Here is a 24,974-nt window from a genome sequence, read left to right as displayed (position 1 = left end):
GTAGGAAAAGGACTGCAGCAGAGCAGAACTTCTCAGGAGCTATTTTGATGAAGAGGAAAAATTCAGATAATTAATGACCATGTAGGATTTGCCAGAACGTATAATTAAGGTTACTATGTTTGCATAGGTTTATAGCAGTTCTTACAGCAGCAATCTTCACTTCTAACAGGAGTTTTTAATACTAGTCCCAAACAGAAGGATTAACATACAGTATAACTGCTCCAAGTGTACCCCGGTCAAATTTGCTTGCTCACGTACAGCCACTTTGATAGCCAGCCAGCAGAGCACCACATATTAGTCACCAAGCATTGGGTTTTGTGATACTAAATATTTCTGTGCTGCAAATGCCATAAGACATTAAATATTATGGCACTGATGGCAGACATTGGCAAGTTCTCTTCAGTTCTTCTGTTCCTCTGTTTTTCTGCAAGTGTCAAAGAAAAAGGCCCTCATCAGTTTATACTTCAAAAAAGAAAAGTCATGCCACTTACTTCTGCCAACAGCCTGAGAAAGAAGAACATGATATCTGCTAACTCAACATGATGGAGACCAGTGAAAGACTAATTCACCTTCTCAAAAGAGGAGAATACACCCTTTTTAGGGAGACGGAAGTTTCAATAGATTCTGACAGAGCAAAGGCGCAAAAAAACCCATCACTGCTGGTTATTTTAAGTCATATTCCTTCTTTGCTTCCCTCCAAACCCCCCTATTTGTTGGGTGGAGAACAGCTACTTCCTTTGTTACCAAAAAGCCCAAAACATCTCTGAGATTAGTCTGACAGGGAAAATCCTTTCGCGTGACTCAGTGGGTGTGGTTAAGTTTTAACAGGTTTCAGCCAGTATTACTCTTCACTTACATAGACATTGCTTAAGCTACTGTCCAAGAAAAAGGAAGTGAAGATAGACATCAAAAGAGGAAAACCAATTTAAGCACAGTACACAGAACTTGATTACAAGCTCTCATGTAAGTAACAACATGGGAGAGATGACAGCCAAGCTGAGGACTAGTTGCGCCAGGACAGGCACCAACCATCCTACCCAAGAGTAAATTCAGTCGGTTGCAGACACTCAACTTCAGATTACCTTGCAGAATGGAAGTTGGACGTTTGGGTGACAAAGATGCTGTCCTGAAAGCTAAACAGAGTTTAAGTGTACATTATCAATATAAATACACACACACACACATACATATATATATGATGGTCCTTTCCTCCCATTTTCATTAATGAAAAACATTTTGCAGGGCAGAAAGTGGCTACTAAAGTCTGGATGCATCTGCAATATCTGAGTTCATAAACAACTCCATGTATATCTACCTCAAAAAGGAAACCATGCTGTTAGACTATCAGTTAGTGTAGCTGAGGCAGACAAGTAATCACAATTGAAACTTGCTCAACCATAGAAATCCTCTCTCTTTACGCCAAGCTGTAATTTTGCCAAGAAGATTGTTATTATTACAAGGACTACATACTAATATGCCACCTTTTCTCCCCCAAATTTCCATCTCAAAATACTAGCCTTGCTCAAGTGTAAATCTAAATCACCTTTCAGAGACTGGTTAGTTACAGCTATTTTAGTTTAAGATGTAGTCAAATTTTCCTAACATGATGATCACCTATTTTCTTTCAACTTTCAAAATCCCCTTCCAGCTAGAGGAAACAAACATTCATAACTAGGAGAAAAAACCAACACACAAAACTCTGAAGTGAATTTAAATGGGGGAAAAATAATAATAATTAAAAAAAAAAAAAACAAACCACAGGTTCAGAAATCAGCAGTGAAGCTAAATGCATTAGGCTTCTACAAGGAAAGTAGGCTTTAGCTTCCAATAGGCAAAAAAAGTCTTCTGTTGAAAGAAAATTGAAGGAATTATAGAGAAAAAAAAATTCCCACCTCTTACTGCAGTGTCTGTATAGGAATGAGAGTGATTTATTTATATTACACATAAAGATTTTTATTAAAAAGGCTGGCAATGGAACATTTTATTTTAAAGCATCAACTTGATAAAAGGTTAGTTACAGAAATTGTGTATGATGTTGTATAAGTCACATGGATGGGTTATTTAAAAAAAGACTTGATAATTAGAGGAGGACATCTCTTATTTTAGTTACATCGTAAAGTGCCTTGTGTAGTCATATTCTATCGTTGGAATGACAGCCTGTACAAATTTCAAGAAAATAAGAAGGTACCTGAGTTTCTTGTTAAGGAAAGTACGCAATAGCTAGAAATCCTGTAAAACAAAGCAGAAGGCACATTCAGTGGTCTGCTCAACAGTATTTCTTGCTAATAGGGAAAGAACACCTTGTAATGACACAGTTAGATACTAGGAAATTCATACAGCAGAACTCTGGTAAGGACATCTGATGCTTGCCCAAACCTACAGATTTTGCTGTATTAAGTTAAAACAGGGAACCAGGAGTTATTTTCAATAAATCTTACAAACACCACACAAACATTTACAATCCCACTTACATACTTAATATTTGTTATTAACAAATGCCAAGGTGAATTGCACCTAGCAAGGCTAATCCCTAGCTACCTTTCTGTAGTTGCAGGGAAAGCAGGTTCCTCCCTCAGTGTTTCAGTGGCTCAGAAAAAGAAATAAGTTCCCTTTTTGAATCATTCTTTGAAAGAGCTCCTTCCTGTTGATGAGGGAAAGTAGAGAGATTAGCTTTGCTAAAGTGAGAAGTCTGCCTTTGGAGTGGAGACCTTCCTTGTCTCCCTGTGAATATCACCTTCAAATGCACATTGGGCCTGAATCTGCAGTCTAAAGTATATTGGATAATTATAAACTCAAGTGTCTGTCCAACTGGGACTGAGGCAGACAGCAAGTGGAAAAATTAAAATAAATCATTACTTTCAACAGTCAAGTTACATTTGGTACTGCATATAAGTAAAACCTACTATTTTGGCACGTCAGTCTCATGGACCATTTCTTGACAACCACAAACTACATAATAATAAGGGAATAAATTGCCTGCTAAAAATCCCTCAATTTGTTTAGCAATAGTGAAAAAAAGTAATCTTGAAAATAAGCTATTTCTAACTCTTAAGAAATAAAAGAGTTGAACTACCTTGTCAGAAAAGTTACTGCCCAGTTTAGTTTCACATGCTTGCTGCACAAATGGAGCACTAGAATTCCAGTTTGATATTCACAGCTACCTCCTTCACACCCCTACAAACAATGGCTCAATCCTTTCCCTTCAATCCTACCTACGTTCCTTGTTGCTCCTGCCACCTCCCCGTACCCTCGAGCCTTGTAACTGACTTAAGTTTGTTTGCTCAAAGGAACTCATCCCAAAACTTTAGCAAGTGCTACCACAAACAGTTGTTTACTGCTTTCACATAAAACTGCACTCCAGTTTAAGAACCTTGAGGTAACAGCTCCTTACACTGCCAGAAAACTCTAAGAATACTGTGTAGTAACAAAAAAGGATACATGTGAACTCCAAGTTCTCCCCCACCTTCTGCAACAGTCTCTATTATTTTCTTCATCACTTCCGCATGCCTGAAAAACAGATCAGAAACTGTGAAAATACTTTAAGGAAAAAGTAACTCTGTCTTCATCTCAATAAGATTAGGTTTTGTACAAATGAAATAGTTTTGGACTGTTAGCTTCAGAAGCAGCAAGAGGAAACTTCATTTACTAAGGAAAAAAAATCCCAACAATAACTGAAATATAATATTAAGTAATGAATGTAACATTATTTGACAGGTTCTTACGCTCACAAGGGAAAAAGAAAGATGTTCTACGCTACAGTGTAGACTGAGTGCCATAATGAGAGTCAATATGTATTTCTTAGCAATTAAAAATTACACTACTGACAAATGCCAAAAAAGCCACCAGGTAAGTCCCCACAAAATAATCTGTACCAGCAACAAGCCACCAGAAGTTCCCAGATCACCCCTGAAAAAGATGCCTAGAAATTGGTGCAACTTTTGTTAGCTGCCTCTGTGGCACTCTTGGATTTGTACAACTTAAGATGTATCAAAAACTTAAACAATTCATAGTTTCCTAGGAACAGCAGGCTACACCAAGCCTGCATAAATTTAGAACTGTTGCTCTAGGACTGACTTTGGGTAATGGAAACTTTTTCTGGCAGTAACTTGGGTTCTATCGCAGCTTCTTTCCTCCTGTGGCTGTTATTATAAAGCACTACAGGGGAGGACAAACATTTCCTCCGGTCACTGTTTTTCGACGTAAAGCCATCAGCGACATTCCAGACCTACTATGAACCACACAAACATTTGTGTACAATGCTGATTCTGGGAACATCACATGGAATCACAGTATAGCTGAGATTGGAAGGGACTGGTCGTCACCCAGCCCAACACTCCTTGCTCAATGAGCAGTAAACCAGAACAGATTGCTCAGGACCTTCTCTGGTCTGGTTTTGAAAATTTCCAACAATGAAGACTTCGAATCTTTTCACAACCAGTTACAATTCAGAAGTAACGGTCTTGTGTTCAGGATAGTTCTTATACCACATTAACCGGGAGATGAAGAACACATTAAATCAGAGGGGAGAACTACTGTATGGTTATTTTATGGTTTATTTATATATTTTTAACACAAACTCTCACATTGTATAATGTATCTTTTATCTATACTTCAACTTTTAAATTCATGATTCTGTAGGCGATCTTTATCAACGAGGACATATAGGGCTATGGACATCCACATACACAATGCTGCAAGCTAGTAAACAGCAGTAGTTTAAAATACCTGTCCTGAAACAACCTATGTGCCTACTGAGAACAAGGAAGAGTGATAATCAGAGTTTTCATAACTTTCTAACCATGCTTTGATACCACTACGCAGATCTAAATTGCTGACCAGTAACTGGCATTTAGTAATCTCCGAAGTCAATCATGTTGCCAGTGCCTGCAAACAAACGGAAGGAAGCTGTTGCAAAGTTACCAACATATGCTGTAAACAGGAACACGCAAGTCTGGGGAACTACGAAAGGTCAGCATTTGTCATTTGTTGTGCTGTTGGTCTTTGCAAATCAGCTAACTCTCACAGTTGATGCCAATTCTGGATCCTCATGATGCCCGTGCAGAACACACGCCACGTCATGTGCCAAGGCCAGTTGCTTCCTGTAGGAACCTGGCCACTGTCAAAACTTAAGCTTTGACCTTGCCCATAACAGACAAGTATTTTTTGTACTGGCACAGAACCTACAGCTATTAGAGATCTTTTACAGGATACTGGTTCAGCTTCATACATCTTAATGACATTTGTTCTTTTCTGTTTTCTAAGGACTAGTTAGATATCTGGAATTCCATAATGGCCACAGTAACAGTCATTCTTATTGGTCATACAGTTACTCATGAAAAGCTCTACAGTTGCTTTATAAACTTAGAAGTTTTTTTTCTCCTGTTTTCATTTTCCTTTTATAAGAAAATGTCAAGGAATTAATATGAAGTATGCATACCCCACAATGGAAAGAAATAAGGTCACTTCGGGAGAAATGTTATCTAAAATATCCTGCTATCTAGAGATCCCTTTTTTTTTTTTTTTTTTTTTTTTTTACTTCTGAATAAAAGTACCCCAGAAATAACTCTTAACTCAAGATGACTGAACACACTACATGCTCACTGATGCTTGTTCCAGGACCTGTTTGTAGATCACTTGAGCTATCAAATAGATCAGACATTTAAAATATCCACTAAAATCACCTAAATTACTTTCTGGTATATCAACCAGCTCTTGAGGTGGTTCAGGTAGTATAAGTAAGTTACTATTCATATTCCAAGACAGAAATACTGCTGTTCCTATCAAAACTAGAGATATACAGAGTTAAGACCATGCATTTAGAGGTTAAAAATAAGTTGAAATAAGCTGTTTTCTTAGATTGATTAGATGACCCTTTATGCTCTCATCAGGAACATTGGCTTTCCAGCTGAAAAACCCCTCTCCTGCTTTGCAATTGATCAAATCTGTCAGTCAAAGTACTTGTTATTAACTTCACACTGGAATTCAGCACAGCTGACAAACTAACATTGTCTGAGTATTAGCTATAAGGGAAATATATACCATCAGACAGTAAAAGTAAAAAATAAAAGCCTTCCTGACATATGATTCAGTGTCTGTAATCGCTCACAAACAATGAGATGGGTGTGGAAAAACCCACAAACATCATAATTAGGAGAAACATTCAGAATCCACAACAGTCAGTTAACCTTAACATCTACAACTCCCCAATCCTTGCAGCTGCCTCTAGTCACTTCCCTGCAAATATTTACAGCACATAAGAGAGTTCAGAAACCTATTGCCATTTATTCTGAAATAGTGAAGATAACCCTTTGGAATTACTGCAAGTAATTCAGATCTAATTGTAAATGTGTTTAGTAATTAACTAGTTTGATAGCTCCTTCATAACACTCACATAAAAAGATGAGAATTGTGATTAAACCAGTTTGCAGTAATTAATGAGGAAGCTGACTGTGTTCCTCCCAGCATCATAAAAATGCTGACAAGAAATACAACTTACAGCAGAGCTGCAAGATGAACAGTTTCAACTAACTACTCAAAATAGAAGCAATCTCAAGCAGCTGACATCAGCACCAGACTGCCTTTTCTCTCTCTGACGCATCGCATAAGGAGACACACGTCACAAGAAACAACCAAGTAAGTTTAGGACCATCTAAATACCCTACATTACACAATTTTTGTAACGTGCAGGGAAGCAACAGCAACAGAGCTAGCTAAACACTGGTACTTCCTAGCTAAATTAAGAACAAAACATTTTCAGCTATTATTTTTCACGTCAGAAGCTCAGACCTTGTTAGCTGTTAGCCTTACCTATTTAAGGAAATAGCTCACCTTGGAGAGTAAAAGAACATATTTAAAACCTCAATTTTAGATATGCTGTTAGCACCCTTTTTTACAGTCTTAAGATAACCTTTTCAAACCTTTCTGATGTTAAGCAGTTGCCAGTCAACTAGATTGCCTTTTGAGAAGGACTAGACAGTTCCCTCCACGTTTAAGACTACAAACAAATCTGTCTCACTGTCACATCAATAACCTCTCTCAAAAGACTAAAAGGAAGAAGTGTCATGATGCAAACCATTTCTTCGAGTGTAGATGTGGATTACATAACAAAGGCACTGGTGCTTCACTGGCTTCAGAGGAAGAAGTGAAGACGTACACAGAGCTCTCATCCAGGAAGACTCTCAACCCAAATTCACACATTAGCATTACATTTGTTCTTACTCTGAAAAGGTGTTTGCGAAATTGAGCAGATTCCATCACAGCCACAGCCCACTATAAAATGCACAGTTCTACCTAGGTAGTGAGGGTCGTCATGCCCAAATATATGGTCATCTTTGTTTTGTCTGAGAGTGCCCTCCCAGCCTGCATCCATCAACAGGAGCAGCTTCTCAATCAATTTGCAGGACTTCCAACAATCACTAAAGTAAGGCTTGGCTTCAGGTTTTTCTTTCTCCTTCTATCAATCATGTCCTTGGTCAGCCTGTTAAGCCTTCCAACAGTCATCCCACTTGACACTCCTTCAGAAACACCAGTTGCACAAAAAGCTGCATCCATTTTTTTCATCCAAAACCATGCAGATAGCTAACATTAAGCCAGTAAAAGTCACTAACAGATTGACCTATTAAAATGTTCTTGTACCTTTATATGAACAGTCTTATTGGATCAAACCAAAGGTCTACCTTGTCCTGCTTATTATCTTACAGCATGTGCTCAAGAAGAGAAGTCAGAGCAAGCACCTAGTAATGCTTCCCGCAAAGTACTACTAGTTTCCGGCAGTGTGCAACCCATGTACTTTCTAATTCTAAAGCATTCCGATAACTTCACTTTGAACAAGTTTTGACAAATGTTTCTTTCATTAACATCATATTGCTTAAATAAATATTTAGTTTAAATAGGTGCTGTGTGCAGAGTTTAATCCTTTTTCTGCCTTTGAACATGCCAGCAGTGAGTAGCATTCAATGCCACCAGTTTTACTATTAGAAAAAACTGAACACCTATTACTTCACCTTTTGTGCCAATCATGATGAAGGTCACTGAAATCATAACTCCCCACCACCTCACAAAGTTGTCTCTTCTAAATCTAATCTTGGGACCTGAGGCCCTTCAATCTTATGATCAAATAATTCCTAAACCAGAAACAAGAATGTTTTGAGTCTGCAAAATCACAAGCTTGTCAACAGCAAGCTGATTATTTGACACCTCAGCCAGTGACATGGATCCCTGAAGTGTTTAAGTCAAAAGAAATTACAAGGCTTAAAGGGGCAATCTGGACTGTGGTTTTTTAACTATATGCAAGACTACAGAGAGCATCTCTTTTTTTAGAAAGAGATAAAAGTTCAAACTCCTTTCTCTTAGAATTTAATACTATCAAGAAGCTGAGGAGTTACACTGTTTAAGATATTTGCTCTGTATCAGTAAGAAACCTAAAACCATGTTGGAGCCTACATCTAAGATGAAAGGCACCTTTTGAAGACCTAGGGAAAAAAAAAAAAAATCTGTCCAGCTAGTCAAACTACAGACTCCCTATGTCTTGGGTAGGAAATACGGAAAACGCAACCTGCACTTACATTCAACAAATATTTCAGTGTGGCAATTAAAGGACCTCTATTTAGTAGTGTAAAATTTCAAAGACTTCTGGGGAACAGAGGGTAGTTATTCCAAAATAAGGGGGAGTTATTTCGTATTCAAACAGCTCTTTCTGCTTACAAAGTATACATTTTACTTTTACCCTCACAAAAAGAAAAAAAAGCAGCAAATGCAAGTATAGAAGAATTTTGTTTTACAGAGTTCTAGCAGCCTGCCATCTTCTGGAGTCTGTAGGGAAGTGAAGAAAGAGCAAGTTGAGCAGAGAGAGGACAGCTCTAACTGCGGAATACACTTGCAGCAGTGAGCACTGGAAAGACTCCAGAGAATCACTGATATCTTCCTTTCATACCACCTCAGAAGTTAACAGACCACCATGGCAGTCAACCATGGAAATAAATCCAGAAAACCTGTACCAAACCCTTCACAAGACCAGCGAAATGCCTTGTGTCTGCATGCTGAATCAGACCAGAAACAACAACTTACCTGCATGGATGAACTGAGCACATGGGAGGTGGGGGAAGATGAGGATGGTTTTCAATGGTCACTGTTTTCTTGACATGATCTTGACTAATATCTTCATACATATGCTCTACTGTTAAAGGCTGCCGTTGCTATAGGGGAAAAAGGAAAACAACAAAAGCATTATTAACAAAGAACCTTTTGCTCCTTCTCAGCAATTCTAACATCATTAACAGATGAAGCACCACAAATTATAACTATCTAATATACAACAGTTCTGAAGGTACACTGAAAGAACCGAGTGCATTAAAATCCACAGAGTGTTTTTGTTTTTAATATACCAGGTGAATGGCAAAGTCAATATATTTGAGAAACATTTAGATTCCCATTGAGATATTTAATCCATAAGCCCTGATCAACTTTAACTCAAGAAACATGGTCAATAAAGGGAAGAGGGATTTATCTAATCCTTTCCCTCTGAAGATCATGAAAACACATACCTGCTTACTTGACTGAGTTTACTGGGGTTGTTATTAACTCTATAGAGCTAATAGAAACTCAAACGACAGAGCATGATTTCCTTCCTTCCAAATGTGCTCAGTTACCAGGTACAATTCACTGTGAAATTGTTCCTACTTCCTGCAAGTACCATAAATCCTGTCTGCATCCCTGACCATATAATGATTTTCTCACTATTTTTGTTTAAATTTCTACTATGGATAAGCAACAAAATAGCCTTGCTATTTGACACACTGAGTTTAATTTCACAGAAGTGGGACAAAACTCAACATAGCTGTACCTCATCATATCCAAATAACCAGAGCCTTGGAGTTTGGTAGTATTTGTCATAAGTGATGTAGAGGTCATAAGTCCTAGTCTGTAGAATAGCATCTTCTCCTCCCACATCAACTTTAGCTTTGTTAGCTTCTACAATTTGTCTTGTGTCAAGCGTTGCCTGGTTCGAGGTAAAAATGACAACATTAGTATTGTCTTGCTTGGCTTTCCTCTTTTCCCACCCTAAATAATTATGTAAAGCTGTAAAACTGAAATTAATGTTAAGTGAGCATTAAAAAAAAACAAGCTTCTGGATTTTATCTTTAAATTAGGAGTATTAGTTTCTCTCCCACCAAGTGATTTTTTGGTTTTATTTTTGGGGTGCTTTTTGTGTTGGGTTTGTTTGTTTGTCTTATTATTTTAAAAAGTTCCAGCTTCCCAAGGAAGCATACAACTACATTGTCACATTCCCTTCCCTTCTTTCACCAATAAATTTTGAATGGAACAAACAATTCCAATGAAATTCAGAAAGCAGAGGTCCCGGTTTATGCAGGTTCATGAAGACCATAGCAGAGTACCACAAATACTGATGCTCTCTGTTTTCTCTCATGAACAGCCCCAGTGCACCAATCTATTGCACCTATAAAGCTGCTCATCTTCTACATGTAAGCCTCAAAAACAACCACTGCACTTTTTACCCCTTGTGAATACAGCACTGTCTGTAAACAGACAAAAAAGGACCCGCAAACAAAGCAAAATTACTGTCATCAAAATCTTTGAGGACCTAAAAGTTACGATTACTGCAGTAGATTGGCAGGAGACAAATCCATAGGAAACCAGGCTCAGTAATCCCACTGCGTCTAACAAGCTCATTGTGCCATTCCTTTGATATCATTATTTTTACTTTGCTTGTGTTCATGTTGGTAATAAGCATTGTAACAGACAAGACAGAGAACGGTTTACTCACATCATCTGTCTCCAATAGCCCACTTTCTTCATACTCTGAAAAGAAGACCCATAAAATTCTGTGTTCAGCTCGTAGCTAGTCATCATATTCTCATTCACAAACAACTTCATTAAAACAAATCTATATGTGTCTAAAGATGTTTTATTCAGGTAGACTTCTAAATCCCCAAACCAGGCTATACCTTTTTTAATACAAGTTTGACCAAGACTATCATAAGTACATGATAAGCAATCCTGAAGCCATTTTAAATTGACAGACTGAGTTTAAATGTAGATATGAAGCAGGAAGGAAGCTGTGCTAAATCCCTAATTTTTGCTTGCTTGGATCTGTTCTGCTACTCAAATTAATTTCCTAGCCATTAACATTCACACAGGTTTCAGCACACAAGTTAGAGTAAACATGCAACACTAAGACCATACAAAAGATAGGGAGGAATTTTTCAGCATGCATTCCATTAAAAAGAAGAGCAGTGTTTTCTTATAGCATACTGCTTTAAAGGCCTGAAATAAAGCACATCCCACCCAATTTAAGGAAATACCTTCCATGTCTGCAGCTTCTCCTTCATCTTCATCATCATCATCTTCACAAGATGCTGAACATTCTGGTATTTTTATATTATCCTTTAGAAGTTAAATTGAAAACACTGTTTTAAAGACTGCTGTATCTATACAACCTAACAACCCCAGCAAATTTAAGTTAAGTCTAGTAAATACATACAGAAAACAAGAAAAATAATTTCTGCAGCATTAAGGACTATACTGAACTATTTGCTTGTTAACCCAACTTAGTTTCAGAACCTTAGTATGATGTTAGAAATCCACTAAAAAGTTCTTCTTTGACTTTGTAATCTAGAGTGATTTAATTCCTAAGCAAAGAAGAATAAACACAGTGTTAAACAGTCAGAATTTATTTTAAAAATCCCACCTATCTCAAATGAAAGGCAATGACAAGACAGCTATGATGAAACATGTAGGTTAAGATTTTCTATTACCAAACCCACAGTCAACTGTGCAACGGTTCCATAATTGGTTTTAAAACACATGAGAGACCCCAAAAATGCAGCACATTTTGACATATGTCTGAGGAAGCACAGTCCAACGGAAATGCATACAGCACAAGCCCTCAGCCAATGTTTTCTTCTTTTGGGCATTGTGGGCCTATGCATGTCATTTGAACCCAAAAGACAACCCCAGAAAAAATTCAGAAGGGAAAGGTCTCAATTTCTGCAGGTTTTATAAAGACTTTATGGAAAATACTCCAAATAATGATTAGAATTAGAAGATGCTATACTTGTAAGCATCAGGTGGCTGGTTTCCTCATTGTAAACCACAAAACAGTAAGAAACCAAGTTGTGAAGTGCTTTGTCAAACAGAACATTAGCGGAAGAGCTGTCATTCTGAATTGGATGTGTGGTCCAAGAAATGACGTAGTGTACAACAAGCAAGTTGTTCTACATACAATATATTAGAATTGAAATCAAATTCATAGCACACAACAGCAGTTATAAATCACAATACCATTCCACAAGTATTGTGTTTCATAGAAACAGTGATCACCTATAAATGTTCCTTACTGTTTCTTCCACCCTTATGTTACTGACTTGTGAAAAAGCAGTTATTTTTTACTATGTCCAGCAACTGAAATACAGGTGCTTCACAGTTCATTGTATCAACAGCACTTCGAGCTGTTTACAATTGTGCAGTAGCATGCATCAGCCCATTCTCTTTGCCTCTAATTTTTAAAAATCCAAAGTTTTGTCCTTGCAGGGTTCAACAAAGTCTCATAGCGCACAGAACTCCACTTTAACAACCAAACATAGAATAGTTAAGGTTGGAAGGGACCTTCAAAGCTCATCTAGTCCAACCTGCTGTGATGAACAGGGACATCTTCAACTAGATCAGGTTGCTCAGAGCCCTGTCCAGCCTGGCCTGGAATGTCTCCAGGGATGGGGCATCTCCCAGCTCTCTGGGCAACCTGTGTCAGTGTTTCACCACCCTCATTGTAAAAAATTTCCTCTTCGTGTCCAGCCTGAACATCCCCTTCCTTCACTTTAAAACAATTACCTCTTGTCCTATCGCAACAGGCCCTGCTAAAAGTCTGTCCATCTTTAAAACCATTTTGTGTCTCTGTTTCTTAAACCTGTTACCTAACACATTTCCTTTTCAAGTACTTCCAACTGTTCTCAGTTTCCTGAGAACCTAAATTTCAGATCTGGCTCCTGCTGCAGAGTGACTTTTTGGAAACATGTGCAGAAACTAATGACTTTATAAGACATCTACATTTAAACAGTTTTAGTACTTCTAAAACTTGAGGGTGCACATCTGCCAAACAGGACCAAATGCATTAAAACTCTGCTTACAGCAGTTACAGATTACGAAAAAAATACTTCACATCCCTACGCTATTTTTCCATATAAAAATTTCTTTACACTGTATTTCTAAACATTAGTTTCTTGAGACACAAGGCTGCAGCATCACTGTAAACAGAATTTAACTTTCAGTTTGTAGAGGCCTGGCACAAAGGCACACTGGGCTAAAGACATCCCAAAAATAACACTGTCTCAGTAAACACATAGTAATAAGGAGATGCACATGCTTCAACTAATATCATGGGCACTGAAGGTCAGTGTCTATCTGCAACACAACCAGTGACAAATTATATTTTAATTTTTCACAGGAAGTACTGGATTGCTGCAGGTAAGACTTATCTTACCTTCAGGTCCTGTAATAAAGAGGACAATTTAGAAACAAGTACCTTACTGTCTAGTGTGATCTCCTTAACTGCTTCTGTTGCGCCCACTATACCTGTTAATTGAACAAGAAATTTGCATTAAGGAAGCTTGTTTCTTTGTTGCAGAATACTACAGAAAGAAGTTGCAGAGACCTCAGAAAGCAGCATATGATCTTTCCAAGTTATATCACACAACAATTTTGATATTTGAAGGGCTGTTTATTTGGTATTGGTAGCATGCTTGGTGCTGGACATCCATAAACAAGCCATACTAGTAACATGGAACACAACAGCACAGCTCTTGCATATCATATAAATTTTGTTGATGGAACACTGCAAAGTAATTAGTTGGGTTTTTTTAAGGAGCTTTTGCATAAAATGATATCAGGATAGGCACTCATGTCACAATAATGGAACTCAGCTTCACGAGCAAGGCATGCATTTATGAATATTTCTGAGCACTTTGAAAGTAAGGTGTTCATGACAGAGCAAAAACATAGCAGAAGACTCAATGCTTTTAACTGAGAGGAAATGGCAGTAAAAACCACCCCAAAATCACAACAGTATCAACTCTTGGAAAGACAGAACTTCATTAACTCTTAATAGAACACAAAGAAACAGAATAAAACTAATAAAGCTAATAAAATTGCCAATCCTTAGAAAAGAACAAAAGGATTTATAAGAGGCTGTACTAGGAAGACTAATAAGATAGATTCATGTCAGCAGTAATTTTTAGACTTCTCTAAGGACTTACTGTAAAAAGGGATCATCTCCTACACTCCCCTGTATTTAACATTAGCTTCCCTCTCTCCCAGTGACCTCCGATACTAAAGTAATAAATATTTTCTAATGAACAGAATGGAAACACCAAAATAACTAAGTCAGTTGAGGTCATCATTAAGATAAAGATCTCAATGTGCTTCATATGCAATCTTACTAAAAAAGAAATATTTGCATATTCTTCAAACAAAACAATTTAAATCAGCATACTCTTCACAAGATCTTATTAAGGAATGAGTGAATACACAGCTCATTTTTTTTCCAATAACTTCCTAGAACTTTAAGAGAATACTGAAATAATTTATTATTAGCACCTCTGAAAAGTAGCCCGTTTCAGGAATATACAGGCATTCAGTTAAACACCTGAGCAGTCATACACCAATCAAGTGGGTAGCTGGTAACATAACCTGTTTCTTCAAGATTAGATACTAGTATACAGCCATCTATGCATAAGAAAGATTTTAACTTGCTAAGAGTAGAAACTGAAAATCTTTCAGTTTACCAAACACAAAGGCTGAAGCAAGACTTGCAATACCTGCATTGTGAAAAGTGTCTACCCATCCCCCATCACCATCATCTTCTTCTATAATTGCTTCCTGCTCATCTGAGTACTCCATCTGCTTACACCTTTTGTAGCACGGCACTGTAAAAAATTGCAAAGCAGAATTAATGCAGCCATTCCTATCCAAAACTAGATTGGAGCAAAAAGTTATCCTACAAGGCCTTCTGAAATGTGGTAGTCTCTCATATACCCTGATTTAAGGAATCCTAAAGCTATGTCTCAAATGCAAAAGCATGAACTTAAAAACATATGTTGATCTGCTGTACCAGATATTTTATGTATGGTACAATATTTGCAGTGGCCTTAAAAATTCATTCTTCTGTTACCCTTTAGAGCACACTCATCCAAACTCTTCAGAATTAGAAAAGAATTAACTTCTCATGTCTCCTGAGACTGCCTACCTATTTGCTAACAACTAGAGACAACTTATTCTTTTTCTTCACATTGCTAAACAACTTTTAGTCTAAGTACAACTTTGCCTGGATTAGCATCAGTTTACTGAACTGACTTGCCTTTAAAATTCTCCTAAAAGTTTACATCAGGTATGTGATATATTAAGTATGTTTAATTATAAATTAACATCTAGAAGCTTAGAAGAGGTTAGAATTAATGTGTTATTCAGAATACATCAGTCATATGCATTATAGAGCCATTCAAGTACAGATTTACACAGGATTTTCAGAAAATAGTCAAAGAAAGAATGCAGATCTGATTAATGCAGAACAGATATTTTCCAATATCATAAACAAGGGCTATGTAAAGAACACTCCTTTTCTGCCAACGTGGAGAAAACTGCTGCATGAAGTGCAGCATTTTTAAATTGCTCTTAGACCTTTCAGAAATGGAGAAGAGGGGTGTGAAGAGAAGTCCTCAGAAGACTTCCAAAATGAGGCCTGTAGGATGGCTCCCAGCCTCACCCATAGCCCAGAACTTTACTTAGGCAGTAGGGCAGTGTGTCACCATCTGCAGGAAATGTATTTTGAAATGTGATCTAGAAGAGTCAGAGCAATGGGGAACCCTGGAAGTGAGGGGAAAAGAGAAACAAAGTAGATCACTTGACCATCAAGACCATCTTAGGAAAGTCTGTCCAACACTACCACAAGCATTTCTCCATGATAGTACACAGCAAGTCTTCAAAAAACAGCAAGTTAAATCCAAGCATAAAATACAACCCAGTGCCACTCAAAATCTCCTCCGGCTGTTTTTTGTACTGAAGGTGTATCTTTTGAGAAAATTATTTCCCCATGGTTGTGCTTTCTTATCCATTAAGGTAGCCACCACAAGTATACATATATACGCAACTGTGAACCTGATCAAAATTTGATTTAAAATTCTGTAGTTATTTAAAGGAGTAATGACATTAGTTACATATCAAAACCAGAAGTATCAGTGCCACCATGAAAGACATTTCAAGAACACTTCAATAGCCCAAGTTTTCCAAAAGAAAGAAGAAAATAAACATCCTTTCCATTTGGACATTGAATATGAGCTAAAGGACAGGATAAAGGACAGTCAGAAAAGGAGGTATATAATGTCTAAGCTTCATTTCTGCTTCAAAAATGGCAAGCTGCGTTACTAGTATAAAGCCCTACTAACAACTGGTCTCAGGAAAAGATTTCAGATATACAGAGAACAAATTTAATATTGTGAAGCCAAAGCACCCGATACTTGCTTCCCCTGACAATACAGACAATCAGTAGAGTTGATAGCACAGTCAATCATGCTATCAATCCTTCAAAAACTTAAGACTTAAACTTTAGCCTTACCATTTTTAGTTACCAAAAACTGTTTCTCTGTTGGCAGATAAGCCTTGACTTTTAGTTCTTCTCCTGAAGCCCTGTAAAATGAAGTGCACCATAAATGGTTGAGAATTTTATGATATGCAAACAAAATAACCCTTCTATTTCCAATTTACATCAGAAACATTTATATACTCCTCTTCATCTATTCTCAGAATCTGTTTGCTATGCCTTTATTTTGACTATAAGAAGACTTTTACATAGGTATGAGGTTAAAACGTTTAGCCACCCTTAAACTATGGAGCTATTTTCTGCTTCAAAAATGACTTTCACTTTGAGAAGGCCAAGCAAAGATGGGCTGACAGAACAATTTACTCTATGTGAAAGTCCTAGGATTGGCAACAACCATCCCAAATGTTCGTAGAAAGCAACTTCAGAAAAAACAAAACAAAAAACATACACAACAAGAAATAGGCCTCTACAAATACAAAAACTGCCCATAGTCACCAGAGCTCAAGTAGTCTTTACCAAGCTCACATTACTCAAGCATCTGCTTTCACCTTCAGAGGTCTTTAGTTTGGAATAAGAGTCTAACATTCTAAATAGTCTGTCTAAACTGTTGGCACATAGGATAGACTCAACATCATGTTTTCTCTGAAGGAGACAGTGAAAAGGTAAGAAACAATGACTGAAGCAGTATAATTCCTCCTTCAGCTTTTCACAGCCCAGTAGAGAGCCAAAGAACCTTTATGATACCAACTGCACAGAAACTGTCCATCTAGGAACTGACTGGTTAGTGTTATAATGCAAGACACCAGTAACACATAAGGAAGCACCTTATTGTACATGAAAGATAAGGGATTTCCAATGGCAAGCACTGTACAAAGTGATCTGATGTGGGCCAAAATTTGAACAAATGTAATTAACAAAAACTTCTCTAAAATACACCAGTTACAACTAGTTCTTACCAATTCCAGTTGAACACAGCCTTTGCTTTTTCAATCACCAATACTAAGACAAGCTCAGGGAGATGTACTGCTGCTGCAGCTAAGCACTGAAAGCATTCACAGTATGCACCAGCTTATTTCCTCTACAATCTCAGGAAAACAAAACACAATCCCAAAACAAATCCTCATCTCAGCTGCTACACAGAGCAATAAATAAGTTCTGCTCAATATAAAGGCATATTCATCATAAAAACAGCACAAGTTCTATTGCAAGAGTCCATGTACTATTCTGAAATGAGACAATTCTACAGTTGCATCCAATGGAAACACATCAAAGCAAAGAAAGGAGTGCTAGCTTTCTATAGTTCTTTCATTTTACATACCATTGCCAAGTAGGACAGTGGTGAACTAAGTGATCTCCAGCTGCAACAAACTGTTAAGGTAGGAAAAAAAAAATTAAGTTCTTTTAAACAAAACATAAGAAAATTATCTACAATGTTTCTCAACATTAATATTTCAGTTGCACATTCCTTTGATAGAAACAGTTACTAGTTAAATAGTTAATCTATCAGTTTACTTTTTCTTTTAACTTCATTTCTCAGCTAACTGTGAAAACTAAAAGACTAAGTTGACTTCACCTGAAGGAAATGCATACTGAGCACAATAGCAAATTCAGATAGTTTGGAAAAGCTCTGGTATTACCTACCAGTCTTGCAACAAGCAAATAAGTTTCCTAGACCCAGTAATATTGTTTACTTTGTGATAAAGAAAGTGTTTCTATTTGCCACTCTACAAAGATTTACAAAAACAATTAAGAGCTTAATGTAAAAAACACAAACAAACAACAACACCACAAACAAAAACCACTAACCAAAAAAACCCCACAAACAAACACCCCACCAAACCTCTTTTGGTTTTCAGAACAATTTTGCAGCAAGAAGAAAAGTGAGACTGTCAAATTCATTGAACCAGTGACAGAACTGCAGAGGAACAGTGTACATTTTAAGTAATGACCATCACTATGATAGTTCTACCTCTGATGTTAACTAGGTATGGATAATCAAGTACTTAGTGCATTAAAAAACTTACGTATAACTTTGTTCTGAAGAAATAGCTTTTTAAAATCTTCACTTGTTCTTAGTATCAGAGATAGAGGCTTCTATAAAAATCACATCATTATGCCAAAGCATAGTCATGCTAGACTTGTGTACAAACTCAAAAGTCACCCAGAAAAGTCCAACTCACTGGGCTTACTTTTTGTACACATAAATTGAGGAAGGCAAGCCTGCATTTAATAAAAGTGATCTGTGTGGTCTTTGCACCAGTTACTTTTGAAAATTAGGTGCCCATCTACTGCTTCAATTGCATTCTTGTCTTAAAATGTCATTTTGTAACAACATACAGTTGTTTACAAAGTTTACAAGAAGTTGTTGGAGCATGACAAAACATGCTTGCAGCATGTCACCCATTTTCTCACTGTGCCCTCCACAACAAGCCGTATCAGCCTAGCGGAAAACACCACAACATGCACTGCACGTGGATTAACAGATTTAATCTCTGCGAAAGTGCTTTCTTTCACCCATTTTCCCAACAAAAGTCCCCAGCCAAAGTGAAGTCTTCACTTTAAAGAAAACAGCATCCCTCTCAACACACATGGAAATTTTAAAACTCATTAGCCTTTATGTAATAATAATACATGAAACTCCAGCATGATTTAAAATTCTTTGTTTAAGGAACTGGAACACTCTTTGTAGCACCAACATTAAAATACATTATTGAACATGAAAAAAATTTAAAGAGTTAAAATTTCAGTTGCATTTTCTTCAGTTTAGGCAGTATAATTAATCTAGCTGGTTTCAGTTTCTATTTCTTAAGCACTAATGCTATCTCATCCCTGAATCAATATTCCAAAAGTGGCAAGAGATCAGTTTTAGGACACCATCTTATTTCTATTCCCGGAAAGAAAGATTTTTAAGATTTGCCTGTACTTACATATAAAATTAAACCAGGTGTTATCTTTCTGAGGTATTAACTACTAAGAACCCATGACAGGCAAAAATTTGTTGCAATTAAACCAAGTACAGATATATGAAAAGATAGAGTAGCTGTTGAGTTTGATTAATGAATCATCCTTAGCCTTATCGCTAATTGATTCATCTTCAGAGGCAAGCCACAGGGATCCCACCAAGTCTATAAAAGTCAGCATCTTAGACTCAAACACAGTTGAACTGAGATTCACTACCCAAGAAATCCAAACTCATTCAAAGATAACATCCTAGATCTTTACAGATGACTTCCAATTATTCTTTAGCAATGATTACTATATAAAGACCAAAATCATCAGAGAAGAAAAAACACTATCAAAGGGACAATTAGCAGATCCACACTACAGGCTCATCTAAATTTAACAAAAAATTAATCTTGCTGTATGACTGTTTCCCTTTTGACTACTGCTTTGAATGATCCAATCTATTAATCTTATCAGCACCTAACTTTATACCGAGGATACACACTACTTGCATTCTAACTGGTGTTTAAATACTGCAAAGTGTTTAGTGCAACATAGTGTGGTTCTTACTACCTTCTATAGAAAGTACCTTTTCTTTCAGTACTGCCGCAAAGTTTCCCCCCCATACATCAAGAAGGGATTATGCCTTAGTGGAAAATTTGTCTATTTGTTTTATGTATAATATAGATTATAAATATATTAATATGTAATATATAAACATTTATATACACACATATGTATGGTTATCAGAACAACAGAACACCCTGTTGCTAAGCCTGTTTTTCTAAGCAGTACTCTTCTGGATCACAGAAAGCACAAGTGAATATTTGCCATGCAATGTAGTAGAAAAATGCTAAGTACCAATGTCAGGAAAAATACTTCTGTCCACATTATCTACCTGCATCAGTCACCATTTTTTCCTTCCTCCTTTTTTTTTTTCCTCCCTCTCTCATCTTCACATATGTGCATTCTGTCTCATTTTTCTTTCATTCTACCTAACAGCTAACATTATTTTCTTATACTTATGTAAAGACAATGTATTTTCAGAATAGTAGTATTTTAATATGAAAAAAAGCAGAACAGGGGAGTCAAAATAGCATTGCACAATCATTGTTTTTAATATTCTAGAAAAAAAATCCTGATTGTTTCTCTTAAAAGCAGACTCCCTAAAACACTACAGCTGCTTGGCAGCAATCCAAAACACAACCAGCCTGAAGCAACCTACAGAGAGGAAGGGAAAAAAAAATAATCATTGGATACTCTGTGTGGACAAGCATTTGTAATGATTTAGCCAGAGCCCGGGAAGGAACCAAAAGCGAGGTAAGCAGTGACTGTTCCTAAGATACACGTTCCCCTTTGAGTTGCTTGTGGGAAACACCTCTGAAATCGATATATTCCTGTTTTAGTCCTATACAACCATTACAAATTGAGCTGTTGAGTCAGCACAAGCTTTCTTACAAGTTTTTCACAACATAATACAGGAAAAAGCATCTCACATTCAGATATCAAGTGCCACCTCAACAGGAATTCTGTTGATCTACTTCATCTGGAGAGTAAAAATGCCATTTAAAACTTCTACTTTGAGGAAACTGTTTCAAGAAGCAATAATTAGTTGGCAAAGACATGAGTTGTTTGAGATTAACATGGTCATTTTGAATAAAATTTAAAGTATATTTTGGAAGTAATTATAAAGTTTCTAAATACTTACTTCTTCAGGTGTAATTACTCCAGTTTCTTTAAACTTGGACTCCTGCAATAAATAAAGTTTAGAAATTTTGAGCACTGTTGACAAATCAAAGTACCTCACTTTACTGGTAAAGACAAATATCTGCTCTACTTCTGTCATGGAACTAGCTCTGTCCACAGAGAACTGTCAATCTAGAGGCAACCTCTGCAAGGGCTGATAGGCAGCTTACTTTAACATCCTATGATGTAAGGCCCAACAAAATTACTTGTTGCAGAATGTGGGAGATTATGAAAAAAAAAAAATCACATAGACAAAGTAATTTTTTTGCTACAGCCAATTATATCAATAATGAAGAAGAGATTCCCCAGCACTCAGGAATACATTTGCCAGTAAGAGATAGAAAACCAGTTCGAAGCAGTGATTCTAACAGTCAGTACTTTGAGACTTTTCTAGGCACCGAACAGCACTGCAATGCATAAACATGAGGCTTTGCAACTAAGAAAGGTCATGAAATAAATGACCACACCAACTTTTCTCTGTGGTAGGAACAGTTATGAAAAAAGAACTAGTTATGATTTTTCATACCCATTTATGTACCTTCATTATGCACCCCATGGAAACAGTTTTGATTTTTGCATATTGTCACTTTTTTTTATGGAGGAAAAAATATGGCAAGCAGCAACGTGATTTAGTTCGGCATGGAAAAACAAAGTACTATTGCATTAAAGATTACATTTATGATATTTAAGGCATTTTTAGCATTTCAAATTTAGAGTAAGTGTATTTTGTTTCAGACTTCTATTTCTGTTTTGTTTTCTTCAGAAAAGTCTCAAGCACCAAGGAAACCCTGGCATCAGTGCTAAGAACCACTTCTGAAGAATAAAATTTCAACCATGGCATAGCTCACTTTTCAAGTTTTTGCGTCATCAATTACTGAATATTGGCCCTAAAAACAGCAACTGTAAAGTACCTCACTTTTAGCCACAACTTTGCACCACTGAATCATTAAGAAATCATTAAAGAAAAGCAGCCACTGCTTAACTTAATTATACTTGATGCTTCACCCTGGTGCATGCTATCGCCTGTGCTATGTAAAATGAGCACACCTGTTTCATATAATACTGATTACTTCCTTTCTCCCTCAGTTCTAAAGAAGAGACATTCAAGAACAAGATTAAGATAAGCAAAACAGAGACTGAACTAACATATAGTGATGTTATGGTGTTTGTAAAAAGAAATCAAACTCAAACAACCTTATTTAGAAATTTGGATTGCTGTAAAACTGAGAATTCTCAATAACATGTTATGCAACACTACAGTGGAAACAACTTATTATTTAACCTCAAAATGAACTATAAGCAGTAGGCAACAAGAACAAACTCGTGTTTCTGGAATTACATAAGTAAAATATTGAAAATATCCAACCTCTGTTCCTTAAGGATAAACAGTTCACTTTTTCATCTCTGTACATTCTGCGGTATATAAGCTAGTGAGAAAGACAGGTCTAGTTTCTTTCCAAAGTTTCCAAGTTAGAGTATATAGGCACATATACCTGTAATATGTATTATTACTCCCAATATGTTGGAGGTTCTACTCCTGCCTCCTCTTAATAGTACATCTATGCACAAGAATTCCTCCCTTGTTATTCCAGCTGTGCAACAGTAAATGTACCACAGTAAACAAGTCACTTCACCTTTCACATAGCAACTTCTCTACAGCACATATATGTCACACCGGTAGGCAATTCTAGGTTCGCTATCAAGGCACACTATATGCCACAGAGGAACAAATGCAATAAATAACTGAGTATTAGTCTTCTGCCTTAAGATCTATACTGCAGAGCACAAGATGTATAGAAGGTCACACCATAAAGCCAGAGGCAGAGAGGTTGTCATCATAAACAATTACAATGAAAGTATTTTTTCAAAAACATGGAAAAGTGTGAAAATCAATAGTGAAAGAACTGCTGGCAAGTTAAGCATTCACATACAAAGTTGGGTTTTACATCCAAAAGTATTTGTAAATAGCCATCAGAAAATGTGATGTAACTTAAAAACTGCAGAAAAACACTTAGATGTGCTGCCTGTCTTTACAAGCAGACTGTTACAATGCACCCTTAACGACCAAACAGTCCATTGCTACTATTTGCAGTCACTTTACCACACAGAGGCTTGTACTAATGTAGTAATGCCAACACAGAAATAAGCTATGCTACATGACTTTATACCTACACACATAATGGAGATGCGACTAGTTTTCTTCTATGCCAGCTGAAGAAGTTACACTCTTACCCAAAATAATAACCGCAACACGCTCCCTGAAACCATACTTAAGCCTACCAGGATATGAGCATCTTTGGATTTCCATCCCTAGTGACGCAACTAATCAAAGTTCAGCCACTTTAACAGAAAATTCCTCGAGCGGTAGGGCCGGCAATACCGAGCCTTTGAAGGCCTGTACCTCCCACGTGAATACTCCCACCCGTAATAGGATGTGAGCTCCAACTCAGCGTCCCCGGTGCAGGATGAACGCCGAAGGCTTTGCCGCTCAAGGCTGCCCCAGCAGAGCGTCCCCCTGACAGCACACCTGCTCGGGGGAGGCGTGAGGGAGCACCGCGCCCTCGGAGCCTCTCCGCCGGTTGCGTAAAGCCACCGCAACGACACAGAGCTCCTCGGGACCGGAGAACAAGAGAGGCCGCGGCTGCCGGGAAGACGGAGCAACCCCCAGGCCGCGGACGTCCCTCACGACCCGCCAGTGCAGCAGGGAAAGGCCCACGAAGGCGGGAGCCGCCATAAGGAGCCACCAGCGGGCGGGCAGCGGCTGCCCTGAGGCTGACACCCCGGAGGGGAGGCCGGGACTGCTACCCGCGACCCCGGCAGCTCCCAGCTCCACGGCCACCCCAAGGTAAGAGGGCGGGCGTGTGTCCCCCTCCCCCAAAACGACACCAACACCTCAGGGAGCGCGCGCCTCCCCTCACCCCACCCCCCCAACAGGTTCCCGCGCCGACCGGCACCTTGAGCACGGGGGTGAGGTACTCGGCCACCTCCAGGGCCTTCCCCTTCACCGTGTTGATGACGTTCTGCATGGCGCTGCCGGCGGGCCCCGCGAGGAGGACAGCCACCTCCTCCCCCGCCCCTCGGCCAGCGACCTCCGCGGCCGCCCCGCCAGCACCGCCCCCCCGCCAGTCACGTGAAGCCCCGCCCTTCCCGGAGCAGTTCCCGCCCCGACCCACGCTCCATGTCGCGCACACGTGACGTTTCACCGGCGCTCAACCATGCGTCACGCCCGACACAGCGGCGGTGCGCCTGCGCGGGGAGGAGGCGGGACAGCGGCGGCTCGACGCCCGCCGGCGCCGCAGCCGCCCCGCTCCCTGCCGTGCGCGTGCGCAAGGCGCGAAGATGCGGGGGGAGGAGAGGGACATGACGGGAAGCGGGTGACTCCTCTTGCTCATGCGCGCTCTGCGGCCAATGGGAAGGGGCGGGGGCGCGCGGGAGCTGGGGCGGAGCCTGGTTCCCCGAGGCGCTGCGGTCACGTGGCCGGAGCGGCCGGGAGGGGCGTGGCTGGTTGTCAACAGAGAATGAGGGTGCGCGCGCGCCCGCGTAGCGAGGTGGCGGCGGGGGGAGAGCGGCCCGGGTGCGCGCGCTGCGGGGCGGGAGGGCAGCGCCTCGCCCCGCCCCCCCAGGTGCGCCGGGAGCCGGACAGCGCCCACGGCTGCGGAGAAACGGGGGGAGCTTTGCG

At 38.7% G+C, this 24,974-nt stretch overlaps 1 protein-coding gene across 1 annotated transcript; it reads right to left on the bottom strand.

Moving 5' to 3' along the window:
• Positions 1-1,927: 1,927 nt before the first annotated feature.
• ATG3 (autophagy related 3) lies at positions 1,928-24,409 on the bottom strand. The gene is made up of 12 exons (XM_082047120.1): positions 24,250-24,409; positions 21,258-21,299; positions 17,925-17,974; positions 16,622-16,692; positions 14,829-14,936; positions 13,538-13,587; positions 11,322-11,403; positions 10,784-10,818; positions 9,842-9,997; positions 9,067-9,194; positions 3,439-3,507; positions 1,928-2,188 (listed from the first exon to the last, which is right to left on the bottom strand). The coding sequence occupies exons 1-12, from the start codon at positions 24,319-24,321 to the stop codon at positions 2,107-2,109; spliced, it is 945 nt and encodes a 314-aa protein (XP_081903246.1). The 5' UTR covers positions 24,322-24,409; the 3' UTR covers positions 1,928-2,106.
• Between the last annotated feature and the right edge of the window lie 565 nt (positions 24,410-24,974).

This window comes from Streptopelia decaocto (genome assembly GCF_964273445.1).
Source record: "Streptopelia decaocto genome assembly, chromosome: 1".
Classification (NCBI taxonomy): Eukaryota; Metazoa; Chordata; class Aves; order Columbiformes; family Columbidae; genus Streptopelia; species Streptopelia decaocto.
The sequence above is the reverse complement of the archived record's forward strand: the minus strand, read 5'-3'. Positions and strand labels throughout refer to the sequence as shown.

Bases quoted from the DNA above. Each gene is read 5' to 3' on its own strand.
- ATG3 (XM_082047120.1), bottom strand. From the start codon at position 24,321: ATGCAGAACGTCATCAACACGGTGAAGGGGAAGGCCCTGGAGGTGGCC. The intron at 10,819-11,321 runs GTATTTCCTTAA...TCTTCTTTTCAG, and splicing joins AGAAGCTGCAGACATGGAAG to AGTATGAAGAAAGTGGGCTA. The intron at 9,998-10,783 runs GTGAGTAAACCG...ACCTCGAACCAG, and splicing joins GGCTATTGGAGACAGATGAT to GCAACGCTTGACACAAGACA.